Source organism: Ceratotherium simum, chromosome 3 (assembly GCF_057802395.1).
Source record: "Ceratotherium simum simum isolate JZ-2026a chromosome 3, ASM5780239v1, whole genome shotgun sequence".
Taxonomy (NCBI): Eukaryota; Metazoa; Chordata; class Mammalia; order Perissodactyla; family Rhinocerotidae; genus Ceratotherium; species Ceratotherium simum.
The window spans coordinates 71,780,323-71,793,761 of NC_141902.1; the positions used below are offsets into that span (position 1 = coordinate 71,780,323).

Sequence of the window (13,439 nt, forward strand, 5' to 3'; positions counted from 1 at the left end):
GTTCTCCATCTCTGGCCCTCCTGCTGCCCACCTTCCCCAGTGTCCTTCCACCCCCAGCTCTTTGGGACATCTCTCATTTGGCCCCTGCACCTTTGACCCGCTGATGCCCCTCCCTCGGTTTCTTTTCCTGGAGCCTGGCACATAAGACCACCCTCGCCCTGCACCGTCAGGGACACGGTGCTAGGTCCCTGGAGAGGGAACACTTATTCTACCTTGGGTCCTCTGTGCCTGGGCCTGGCTGGTCTGCTGTGGGCGCAGTCTGGGCCAGCTCAGCCTGCCTGCCAGCGCCCCTCTGTGCTGTGCTCTGCCCTTGCAGGACCCAAGACCCCTGCCGTATCTCTGCCATGACCAGCCCTACACGTTCGACATCAACCTCTCTGTCGCCCTGAAAGGTACTGTCATGGAGTTGGAGGGTGTGTCCAGGGGCTTGGTGCCTGGATGGCTCCTGAGCTCCCCGGGGGGTGACGGGTGTCGCCTACTGCAGCTTGGAGACATGTGGCGCTCTTGTAAAGGAAAGAGGAAGGAAGGGACACCCTTGTGTTCAAAGGGCACCACACTGGGCCCACATGGTGTTAACCCCGTATCGCTGAGCTCTCAACTGTTAGGGCCAGAAAGCGTGGAGTCGGGACCTCCATCCTCTACTTGAATCCCCTCTCCAACTCCCCCACCCAGGGTCTGCCCGGCCTCTGCTCACACACCACTGCTGACCCCTCACCCGGGTGGCACATTTCATCCAGTGCTTGTTGGAAAGTGTGTCCTCATGGGCCTGCCCACAGGAGGCCTGGTGCTGCCCTCTGGGGCCACACAGAGCTCGCACACCCAGACCCCACGCCCTACCCTGGGTCAGCTCTGAGAGCCTCGCAGACAAGGCCCATGTCCCCCTAAGGCTGCTTAGCTGGTCAATTAATAGACCAGCGGAGCGTCGGTGATAAAGAGCCTGGCCCTGCAGGCTATGTGGGGTTCGAGTCTTGGCTCTGCCCCTGCCCAGCTATGGGACTTGGGGCAAGTTACTGAACCTGTTTGTGCCCCAGTTTGTCGTCTGTAAAATGGAATAATGATGGCATTCACATCATGGCACAGTTGTGAGGGTTAAGGAGGTCGACCCGTGTCAAGGTCTAGAACAGTGCCTGTATCTAGGAAGAATCGGGTGTCACTTTCCATTCCTGATGGGGACCCTCGGGGCTGGGGGGCGGTTTGCCTGGGGGCCACACAGATCCCCTGGGCCACACTCTGGCTAAGTCTCTTTTCTTCCTAGATTTCTCTCCTCCTTTTGTCCTGTCTTATATACCAGGCTCTGCTGTGGCTTTCCCACTGCCAGCTCCAGGGTCTTGGCCCTTCATGGAGGTCATTACTGGCAGCAGACTCAGTGTCCTCCGGAAGGAGGAAGGAGCTGTCTCCCACGGGAGCAGGATGCTTCATAGAGGAAAGGGCTGTGAGAAAGAGCCTCATAGCTGCCATCGTGCCCTCTGGAAAACCATGCCGGCCCCACTCTTTCATGTTACAGATTGGGAAACTGAGGCACAGAGAGGAAAAGGGCTTCATCCTGCATCGCTTAGCTGGCTAATGGCAAGGCTGAGACTACAACCCAGTGTCCTAAGCTCTAGGCTTGTGTCCTCAGACCCACACGTGCCTCTGTGGAGCCCATTTCTGTCTTGTTTTCCTCCTGCCTGGAAACCTGGAAACATCCAGGGTTGTGCACTGTTGGGAAAGGGACAAGATTATAAGAAGGCGCAGAGTCTAGAGATGTGGAAAGACCTAGGAGAGGGAGGACTGAGTGCAGGGATGTTTCCATGACCCCCTCTCCACTCCAGTCCTGAGTGTGCACTTCTGATGTTCCGAGTGGGGATCTGCGTGAAAGGATATGGGCAGGAGCAGGCTTGGGGGACCCTGACCTTACATGGGGAGCACACCTGTTCTGTGCAGCCTCAGAGGGGAAGCCAGGGCCAAGCGGGGGAGGCCGATTCTGGGGGAGAAGAGCTTTCTAATTATTAGCACTGTTCAGAAATGGTACAGCAATGGCCTGGTGCCTTGCAAGTAGTGGGTGTTTAATAAATATTGTGGAAGTACGTTGTGAAGGAGCACACTGCCCATCATTGAAGGCGTTTGGCAGGGGACAGATGGCCTCAGCTGTCCAAAGGGCTCCTCGGGGTATGGCAAATAGGTTTCAACTTGTATACCATCTCCAGTTAATTATTGGCTGCCAGGAGCATTCTGTTAAGAAGGATTGTGGGGCTACATTTGAATTCGAAGGAGACAAGTGCCGTGATCAATTCATGCTGGCTGCCATGGGTGTGGGAGGAGAAAGTCGTGGCTTGTGTGCATCTGTTTGCCATCCCTGGACTAGATCCTCTCTTTGGAAGTCTCCCAGTTCTGATATCCTGTGAGCTTATGTCTCATGGACTCTTTGAGTGAAATCACATTGGAAGCTTAGGCCACAAAACAATTCACCTTACAAAGTGGGTTTTTTTCCCTCCTTGATTATGGAATTAAGTCTCTTTGTCAATGTGACTTGTCTTGTCTTTCCAATAGGAGAAGGAATGAGCCAGGCAGCTACCATATGCAAGTCCAATTTTAAGGTAAGCTTTGAAGCTAGGCATATTGCTTCTTGGAAGTGAGGGAACGAGGGAGATCTTTCTTCCTGGCAGGAACGGGGGAATAGCATCCACTGTGGGATATGCTGGTGGGTCAGCATGAGGGCCTGGAACTTCCATGCCCTGTTCCTTTCCAAAGAGACCGTGAGGTCAGAGACCCCTCCAGATGGAGGCTGCATAGACGTGGCCAGTGATTTTCTTGGGGAACAATAGATGTTCCTATAAGGGTCTAGTCTCTGGCTTCTCCTGTCCTGCCAGGGGCTGGATTGATCAGAGTGACTTATATTTTTTAAGTGAATTTTTAATTGAAGCATAACACGTATAGATGAAAATGCACAATTATAAGTGTATAGCTTGGTGCACAAAGTCAACATCCTGGTGCAACCAGCACCCAGATCCAGAAAAAATTTCCAGGACCTCAGCCGCCTCCTGGTACCCCCTTCCAGTCACTTCATCACTCTCTCCAAGTGTAACCTCTCTCCTGACTTCTACTACCATACATTAATTTTGTCTGTTTTTCAGTTTTATAGAAATGAGATCATACAGTACATATTCTTTTCTGTCTGGCTTCTTTTGTTTTAACATTCTGTTTGTGAGATTCAACCATGTTGCTGTTTGTAGTGGTAGTTCATTATACACTGCTGTATCATGTTCCACTGTGTAAATATTCCACAACTGATTTATCCATTCTACTCTTGATGGACATTTGGGTTGTTTCCCTTTTTTGTCTATTACAGTTACTATGAACATTCTAGTCCATGTTTCTTGGTGCACATACATACACGTGGCTGTTGGGTGGATGTCCAGGAATAGAATTGCTGGGTCACAGAGTATATATATGTATCTACTCAGCCCAGGGGTACTTCCAAAGGCGTTGCAACAATTTATACTCCCACTAGCAGTGTATAAGTGTTTCAGCTGCTTGGCTGCTCCACATTCTGTTCCACACATAGTGGTGTTTGCCTTTTAGTTTTAGCCATTCTGGGGGATTGTGATTTCCCTAATGACTAATGCAAGTGGGCACGTTTTCATATGTTTATTGACCATTCAAACATCCTCTGAATCAATGTGTTCCTATTTCCTCTAGTTTCCCTCTAATTAACATTGTTCTGGGCTCCTTAGGCTAGTAAGAAGATATAAGGCAAGAATCTATTTCTAAGGTTTCCTTTGCCTGGGTGTGTAGCTCCAGGAGTGGCCAATCTAGGAAGCTGTGGACTTGGAGAGGCACAGGCGTGTGTTGCGTCTGAGCCTCTCGGTTGGCACGTGGTCCTTGGACCCCTTTCCCCATAGTCTGACCTCCTTCAGCGCTCCTTTGTTCCTCAGCCTGCTCTGACGTCCTGTGTGAATCATTCAGCTCCATTGCCCAGTGTTTGTTCCAAGGCCCAGGGTGGGAGAATGCAAGTGAGGTCTTTGCTCTTGAGAAGCCTGTGCTGTGATGATGCCTGGAACTATGTCAACTTAGGACTCAAGGGTATCCACAGGGCAGAGTATAATTAGGGACAGATGAGCATGCTGCAGATTGAGGGTCTGAGCAGTGAGGTCGGCTTCTTGGAGCAGGTGGGGTAGGGGAGGTCTGGAAGGAGCAGAGGAGCTGGGAGAGAGGTGGGAGAAGGTCCCTGGGTAACTCTGCAGGAGGACAGCTTGTTGCTCTAAAGGACCTGGGAGTGCCAGTTGGGGGAGCCAGGGAGAAAGCCCAGGGAAGGCTGTTGTGAGCGGGGCGGGCTGTGTGAGCTGCCTCAGGGAGGCTGGGACAAACCCACCCCTGCTCGTCCCCACCTCTGTGTCCCTTGCCCTCAGTACATGTACTGGACGATGCTGCAGCAGCTCACTCACCACTCTGTCAATGGTTGCAACCTGCGGCCGGGGGACCTCTTGGCTTCTGGAACCATCAGCGGGCCGGTGAGTATCCGATTATCTTGGGAGCTGCCCATGTAGAGCCCCCCCACTCCCCACCCAGACCAGAGGGCCCTCAGCTCTCCCTCGAGAAGGGAATCCAGCTTGAGGTGGGCATATCTTACAACTCTGTCCTACTCATAGCTTCATCCATCTCTGGGTGCAGAAGGGGCTTCTTTTCCAAATTCAGACCTAAAGAGACTGGTGTAAGAATGGGAGGCTATGTCTGTCTACATAGAAGAGGTTCAGAATGACGTGTGGGGGAGAGTCAGGAAATGGCCATCATATATGGTGGTCACCGTCACATACTGCACCCTCGCGGGATGAAGTGGTCCTGCTGCTGAGGCCCTTCCTCCCCCGCCCCGCACCCTGTGCCACTGAAAGCCCATGGTAGAGTCTTGGAGCCTTAAGAGATGATGACTTTGGGGTGGCACATGTGTCAGTCACTTCCTGCAGGGTCCTGACTGCAGCCTCTTGTTGGATGGGAAATGTCTTCCCAGTGGGAGGGTGTCAGGCCCAACAGTATCTGGGTAAGCTGCAGCCTCCAGAGTGGCAGAGGCCTGGCAGAGGGGCCTGGGGACGCTGGTCTGGCATTCCCCAAGTCCTGACCAAGGTGAACAGGGGCAGGGGACCGAGCCTCGAGGGCATTTCCACAGTGTGCCCCAAGACAGGGTCTCTGAGGGGCGTGAAGCCCCCTGCCCCCGTCTGGGGCTCCCAGGCCTTGCTAAGCACTGTCCACACCAGAGCAGATGTGCTCACCAACACATAAATACATATGATCCTTCCTTCCCTTTCCTGTTATGAAGGAGCCGGAAAGTTTTGGCTGCATGTTGGAGCTGTCATGGAGGGGAACAAAAGCCATAGAGCTGGGGAATGGACAGACCAGGACGTTTCTGCTGGATGGGGATGAAGTCATCATAACAGGTGAGGACGGCCAAGCCCGGCGGGCGTCATCTTCTCCTTGCCTGCTGTGCACTGTTCCAACCATGTGGCTTCCATCTGGCCATGAAGCCATCTGTCCTAACTCGGCCCCACTCTGGCATTCCCGGGTCTGTGTCTGCTTGTTATGTCCTTCGCCACAGCCTTGGCCACCAGGGACTTTAAATCTGAGTCTTCCTGGACCTAAAAGATCACAGAAGTCCTGCTTTGTCTCCCGTCTCCCTGAGCGAAATTATGAAATAGTGGCAGGTTCCCTTTGTTCTGGACTTTGCAGTGCAGAGACCCTGCGTCCTATGACCAGGCTTTGTTAGTGACTGAGGTTTCCCAGCAGCCCATTCCGAGGAGGCTAGGGCACCCCTTACGTCTTTGGGGGCCCACTCTGCCTACCACATATTATTGCTAGAGAGGAAGGCACCTTAATGGTCCGCAGCCCTCTCTTGAGTCAGACAGACTCAAGTGGGACTCCCAGATCCCCCAGCGGCTGTGTGACCTTTATCAAATTATTTAATCTTTCTGAGACTCAGATTCCTCATCTTTAAAATGGAGTTAATGGTACAATACTTAACCTCACAGTGTAGTTGTAAGCGTAAGATGAGCCAGTTGGTTCCTTCAGTAGACGTTTCTCAAGTACCTCCTATGCGTCTCGTACAGGGGTTCCAGTGGTGAACAAGACAAATGCTGTCTCTGCACTTGTGGAATTATATTCCAGTTGTCACTACTGCACCATTTTACAGATGAGAAAACAAAGGCCAAGTGGTGTTAAACAGCTTGCCCAGGATCTTGCAGCCAGTAAATAATGAAATCAAGTTTCCCATCCAGGCAGCGTATCTTCAGAACCCCGATTCTTAACCCCTTTGATAGTGTCTAAAGTGCTAATAGAGTGTATGTTACCTTGTGAACACCTAAAATTGGTGATAATTTTCATCGTTTTCTTTTCTTTTTTTATTTTTATTTATTTTATTTCTTTTCTGCTGAAGAAGATTCACCCTGAGCTAATGTCTCTTGCCAATCTTCCTCTTTTTTTGCTTGAGGAAGATTAGCCCTGAGCTAACATCTGTGCCAATCTTCCTCCATTTTTTGTATGTGGGACACCGCCACAGCATGGCCAATGAGTGGTGTATGTCTGCGCCCAGGATCTGAACCCGCGAACCTGGGCCGCCAAAGCAGAGTGCGCTGAACCCAACCACTACGCCGCGGGGCCAGGCCATTGTTTTCTTTATTGTCATTGCTGTTTTTAGAATCCACTTTTTAGAAGGCCCAGCATCTTGAGCCCTTCTTAATGGGGGTCCTTACGTGAACTGTGTGAATCAGTGGTGCCTGTCTGCCCTCCAAGCAGGGTGAGGGAGCCTCTGTCCTCTGCATTCACACTCCACGTCCTGCTCTCTCCCTGCTGACCACACATTTCCCCTGGTATGTCTTATTGTCACCCCGCCTCCTTGACCCTGTCTTGGTACCACTGACTGTCTGCTCTGTGGGGTGGAACCATGGACCCATTTCATCTGCACGGCCTGCTGAGCATCCTTTTAAAGCATCCTGCCATCTCTGTGCAGCTGGCCTGCTCCAGACCACCATCCTACCATGCCTGGATTGCTAGAACAGCTTTTGCCCCAGCCCCCTGCAATCATCCTGCTCACGGTACCTGGAAAATCATCCTTCAGGTGTGCTTTCCCCCTGTTCCATTTCTGCTCAACATCTTCTCATGGCTCCCTTTTGCCTCACACCCTTGCTTCATTTGATTCTGCCCTCCCACTAAACCTCATTCTAATACGTAACCCTGCTTTCCCCACTGCCTGCATACCTGTGGACTTAACTCTGGTTCAGCCCCAATAGTGCCTTCTCTGGTTGCTCAGGTAGAATCAATTTGTCTGTGCTCTCCACTAGCAACTCACTTAGAACACCGAATCCTGGTTAATTGTATGGTTGTCTGTTCCCGTGCTTGACTAAGGGCTCTTATTGCTTTCCTGTGATGGCAGTAACAAAAAACCACATGCTTGCTGGCTTAAAACAACAGAAATTCTCTCACAGTTCTAGAGGGCAGAAGTCTGAACTCCAGGTGTGGGAAGGCCCACACTCCTTCCGGAGGCTCTAGGGGAGGATCCATTCCTTGCCTCTTCCACCTTCTAGTGGCTGCTTGCATTCCTTGGCTTGTGGCCACATCACGGCCATCTTCACATTGCTTCCTCCACTTCTGTCTGTCTGATCCCCCTCTGCCTCTCTCTCATGACACACTTGTGATGGCGTTTATGGTCCACCCAGATCGTCTCCTCGTCTGAAGATCCCTAACTTGATCACATCTGCAAAAACCTTACCATATAAGGTCACACTAACAGGTTCAGGGGTTAGGACCTGATGTCTTTGGGGGCCATCATTCAGCCTATCACAAAGCTCTTAGAGGGCAGGGTTCAGTCTTTACATCTCTCTGCAGTCTGACTGTGTGCCAGTCACATAGTGGGTGCTCAGTGTGATTGTTAGTTGGTTGATTAAACGAAGTGGATTTGGTAGAGGAGATGCGGGCAGAGCTCAAGACAGAAGCAAATGATACCCAGAATTAATCAGTAAGTACCCATTTTGCCCCTCCCAGTTCTACAGCCTTACCATACCCTTTCTAGTCCCAATTTGACTAATATTTACTGAGTATCTGCTAGGGGCCAACCATGTTGTAGGCATGTCCACTTCCATTATTTCATTTTATACTCGAAAGAGCCCCTGGGTAAGGTATCATTGCCCTGATTTTACAGAGTAAAAAACTTAGGCTGCCAGAAGGTAGGTTGCTTGCTGAAGGTCACACACTGATGAGCCGGGATGCTGCAGCTCAGGCCTTCTGATTCTCTTGCCGGTTTTGCTCCCAGTGTTTCTGCAGTGCTTACCAGACCTACTGCAGGCCTTTGGTCATGGTTCTGTGGATTGAGTGAAAGCACTTTCTGAAGTTTCGGTTTGAGGACAGGAAGGAAGGAGAGGGGATGGGAGAGGAGAAAACTGTGGCTTGAACTCTCTGTCATCACTGTAATATAGGCCCCAACCAAGCCATTCTAGACCTGGCAGCTATGCAGGGCCTGGAAGAAAGGAGACTGATAACTTGGGCAGGTGGGATTCACATGTGTTCTTGGTGTTTGAGCCAGAGAAGGTAGGAGAAAGGAGCCAAGATGCTGTGAGGGTCACTTGTTTGTTTGTTTGTTTATATAATGCCTCGCTCCAGAAGGATTTATGGAGGCCAGGCAGAGACATTCAGGGAAAGGCAATTCCTTGGATCTGAAGAAGCACATGTTGGCAAGAGAAGAGGGAAATGGGAATAGATTGGTGGAATTCCCTGGAACAAGAATGAAGAATTATAAATTGGCAATAGAAGAGGCATAAATTATATATTAATAAAAAAGATTTCATACTGAAGGGGACGACTGAAAACCTTAAGGAGTGGACAGGGCTGAGATCTGAGCTCTGCTCCCCTGTGGGAAGGAGAGGGTGAGCGGGGAAACAGACAGGTGGAGTCGGTGTGTCAGCTGTGTCACCTTTGGTGAGGTAACCAGAGCTGGCGGAGTGCTGTGCCCTCACCTTCCACAACCTGTCTGGGCACATGGCCCTGCCGAGCCACCCTCCTGCTGAAAGCCACGCTTGTTTCTGCAGCCCTTTCCTGGCTCTCTCCTGCTTCTCTGACTGTACCTGCTCAGATGCCACCATGTCATCTCCCTGCTCTCTCATCATGGGTGACTGTCCAGATCAATTTCTGACCATTGGAAACAGGATAGAACTTTCAGAGGTCCTGACATCAGCCAACAAAGGCAGCACTTTCTGTTCTGAGACACTGTTCCAAGTGCTTCACATGTAATACCTTTTATAGTCCTTACAAGGAAGGTGCTCTATTAGCCCCATTTTTCAGATATGGAGACTGAGGCCCAGAAAGATTCGTATTTACCCAGTATCACACAGATGGAAAAGGGTGGAAACCAGAATTTGAACCCAGGTGGTTGGTTTCCAGGGTCCGTGCTCTTAAAACATCATGTCATCTTGTCTCTCTGTGGTGCAATGTGAATCTCGTTTCTGAGAGTCCAAAACCCACAAAATGTTCAGTAAGAGAAGGTGACATAAACAAACAAACAACATCCACAGAAATCTCTGAGCACTCTGATGGAACTCATCCATCCCCAGTTCCGCTCTCTCTCCCCATCTGGTGTTCAGCTTGGGCCCTGCAAGAGCATGTTTGTTGTCACAGATATGTGACTGCCGTGTACTGCTCCATACGTGCATCTCTCCCTCTCCTTCCGACAGTTGATGTATTGGTAGTTGTAGGTAGTTGTGGCTTCTTTCTTGGTATCTGAAATTATTTGGAAACAATATCCAAACGAAAATCTCCCCTTTTTTCCTCTGCAGTCTCTCAGTGGTAGCATCTTCCATCAGGTCTGCCTCTGTGTCTCTCTGTCTCCTCCTTTTTTTCTCCCCACCATCACTGCTTCCCTTGCCTGATTCAGAATTCTTGGGCAAGGCTGGCTAGGAGTCCCAGGACATAGAAGCAGTGACCCTTCTCATCCAGGACCATGGACAGTGGCCCATGTGCCTGTGGGAGGGGTCTTGGCTTGATTAATTCAGCCACACTACCCCCTTGGGGCCCCAAAGGCTCAGGCTGTGGCTCTGTTTTCTCTCGACTCCTGCCCACCCTCCCTGCTCTCTAGCCTAACCAATGGTATCTATTCTTGTGCTCCAACCTTGGCCAACCTTTTGGGCAGGGAGGCCTCCTCCATCTACAGAACAGAGCTCACTGCCAATTCCAGGTGTTTGTACATGCTGTTCTTACTGCCGGGATGCCCTCCAGCCCCTCCCACTGCTCTTCATCCTCTGTGATGCCCTTCAGCCCCTCCCACTGCTCTTCATCCTCCGTGAGCCCTCCAGCCCCTCCCACTGCTCTTCATCCTCCATGGTGCCCTCCAGCCCCCTCCCACTGCTCTTCATCCTCCCTGATGCCCTCCAGCCCCTCCCACTGCTCTTCATCCTCCCTGATGCCCTCCAGCCCCCTCCCACTGCTCTTCATCCTCCCTGATGCCCTCCAGCCCCTCCCCCTCCTCTCCATCCTCCGTGCGCCCTCCAGCCCCTCCCACTGCTCTTCATCCTCCATGGTGCCCTCCAGCCCCCTCCCACTGCTCTTCATCCTCCCTGATGCCCTCCAGCCCCTCCCACTGCTCTTCATCCTCCATGATGCCCTCCAGCCCCTCCCACTGCTCTTCATCCTCCGTGATGCCCTCCAGCCCCTCCCACTGCTCTTCATCCTCCATGATGCCCTCCAACCCCTCCCACTGCTCTTCATCCTCCATGATGCCCTCCAACCCCTCCCACTGCTCTTCATCCTCCGTGATGCCCTCCAGCCCCTCCCACTGCTCTTCATCCTCCATGTCTTCTAACACCCTGTACCAGTTCCATCTTTTTTAGGATCTCCTTTCTTGTATCTAGTGTTGTTACAGACTTTTTCTTTCTATTTATATTTCTTTGACTATTTCCATAGGAATATAAGAGAAGGAAAGAGTTAATGTATGGAATCAGATCCCCATCTTGAACCAGAAGTCTAAACCTAAACCTACTGACCAGTAGTTTTTAACTAAAACACACACAAAAAAACCACAATGAAGACAACAGTAACACAACAATAGCAATTTATTATGCACTTACTGTGTGCTATGTGCTATGCACATCACCTTACATGCATTATCACATTTAATTCCCACGGTACTATTATTCTGATTTACAAATGAGCCATTGGAGGTCCAGAGAGGTTAAGTAGCTGGACCAGAATCACACAGCTAGTGGATGGCATCCTTGGAATGCAACCAACTCCGTTGGGATGCAAAGCCCACCACCTTCACCTTACCAAATGATCCCAAATCATTTCCTTTAGTTTTGTTGAGTCACGTAGTACAGTTGGGACTCCCCTGAAGCTCTGGGGAGCTGAGGGAAAACCCTGATTTCAGGCTGGCTCTGCCACTGACGCACCTGGGGCTGGCCCCATGTCTCTGGCCTTGGAGTCTCATCCCCCTGTGAGGTGAGGGTGTGCACCCCGATGTGTTTGCAGGTGTGGCCCCCTGGGAAGCTGGAAAATTGGGCTGTAGCTATGGGTTTTCATTCCCACTGGGGGGATGGAGTGGGGAGTAGGCTGAAGGTCAGTTTCCAGGAAAGGGCCAGCGAGATCAGGACGGCGGGGCTAATATTCCAGAGAAGGTGGGCACGCTTTTATTTCCCATCTCCGTAGTTGATAGAGCCCAACCCGAGAGGCGGGGAGCCGGCTCTCCCCTCTCTCCAGCGCTTAGTGACACGCTCTGACTTGGGTGCAGACTCTCCTCGTGCTCTGAGCTCTTGGCGCTCTCTGTCCTGCGTGAATGCACCTGTCCCCTAGCGTCTCCGCCCCAGACTGGAGAGCAGAGTCTGGGGCTTTGGAAGACTCAGGCCCCTCCTCAGTGGGGTGCAGAGGGACAGCTCCCTTCATCCTCTAGGCCAGGGGTCTCAAACAGAGCGGGTTTCCCCCTCGGGGGACACTGGGCCATATCTAGAGACAATTTTGATTATCCCTGAGTGGCGGCCAGGGATACTGCTAAAATCCTACAGTGCACAGGACAGCCCGTCATGAGATAGAATCGTCTGGCCCAAGATGTCACTAGTGCTGAGGTTGAGAGACCCCGTCCAGGCCATGTGCCGTGGCGGCTGTAAATGGGGAGCAGTCGCCAGGTTTGCCGGCCAGGATGGCTGGTTGGGAAGTGAGATGGTGTAATCGTGCGTCTGTATTCAGGAAGCAAGCACGTGCTGTTTAGGGCAGTGGTGGCGCCGTTGTCACTCCAGGGCAGGAGGGAGCAGTGGTAAGTGACAGAGCACCCAGCATTGGGGAGGAGGGAGGAGGAGGACACCCCATCAGTGTTTGCAGCGTGCCAGGAAGAAGGCTCTTTAAAAATGCTGCAGCCCTGAGTTAGTCGCGTTGATAGATGATTAATGAATTTCTGCCAGGTTTTGCTTTAATAGGTTTTTTTCCTTCAGGGTTATGGATATTTCTGAGCGTTGGGATTCAAAAGTGACTGACAGAAAAATAAAGAAACTGAGCAACAAATAGGCAAGGATGTTGCTCTGGACCCAGGGTGACCCTGAGTGTTAAGGGTTGGCACCCTGGGCACAGAGGTGCGCCTTGGCGATGCCAGGGAGGGTGAGGGGCGGGTTTGGGGATGTTGCTCTGGCCTCCCAGTTGCTACCTTCCCAGAGAAGGCCAGCGCTCAGAGCAGGTGACTGAGCAGGTGGGGGGAGCAGGGAGGAGACGGGTGGAGTAAGCCGCTGCTGAGCTGGGGGCTGCCGTGAGGACCCTCTAAGAGAGCCTGTCCCCGTGGAGACGTCACCGACCCCATCTCACAAATCTGCCCTCGGTCTCAGTGTTCAGATGGCTGCGCGTCCTCTCAGCAGTGAGCTTTGATTTTTTTGGTTGGTGGGGCCTTGCAGCTCGTCGTTTTCTCCTCTTCACACTGGGTGGCAGAAGGCATCGCTACAGATTTAGGGCTTGTCTCCTAAATCAGCAGGTGAGGGGGGCTGGGGGTTTTTTCTTTTTTGCTGAGGAAGATTCACCCTGAGCTAACATCTGTTACCAATCTTCCTCTTTTTATATGTGAGCTGCCACCACAGCATGGCCACTGACAGGCGAGTGGTGTAGGTCTGCACCTGGGAACTGAACCTGGGCCGCTGAAGTGGAGCGCGCCAAACTTTAACCACTAGGCCACCAGGGCTGGCCCTCTGGTGGCATTTTTATATAACTCAAGGTCACGGACATCCCCTGCAGTGTCCCTCATGTCCATCGTAGGCCTGGTCACCATTGCCTCAGCACCGCCCGGGCCAACACCTTAACCAGCTTCCACGTGGCCTGGGGCCCTTGAGAAACATCCAACACTGATAAGTCTACGTGTTTCCATCCGTCTTCTCACTGGGGCCACCAGAGAGGGCTCTCATTAAAGTATAGCTGTAAAACATAGCTTTCTCTCTCTTGCTGAAAACTCTGTGTCACCTCAG

The 13,439-nt window shown here is 51.7% G+C and overlaps 1 protein-coding gene across 2 annotated transcripts in view; it reads left to right on the top strand.

Moving 5' to 3' along the window:
* The window catches only part of FAH (fumarylacetoacetate hydrolase), a 37,663-nt gene that overhangs the window by 22,937 nt on the left and 1,287 nt on the right, over positions 1-13,439 (top strand). For both annotated transcript variants that reach the window (XM_004421896.2, XM_087428787.1), the window contains 4 exons: positions 317-392; positions 2,530-2,576; positions 4,389-4,490; positions 5,291-5,408. In XM_004421896.2, coding sequence (XP_004421953.2) covers positions 317-392; positions 2,530-2,576; positions 4,389-4,490; positions 5,291-5,408 — 343 coding nt within the window. The remainder of the gene's footprint in view (positions 1-316; positions 393-2,529; positions 2,577-4,388; positions 4,491-5,290; positions 5,409-13,439) is intronic.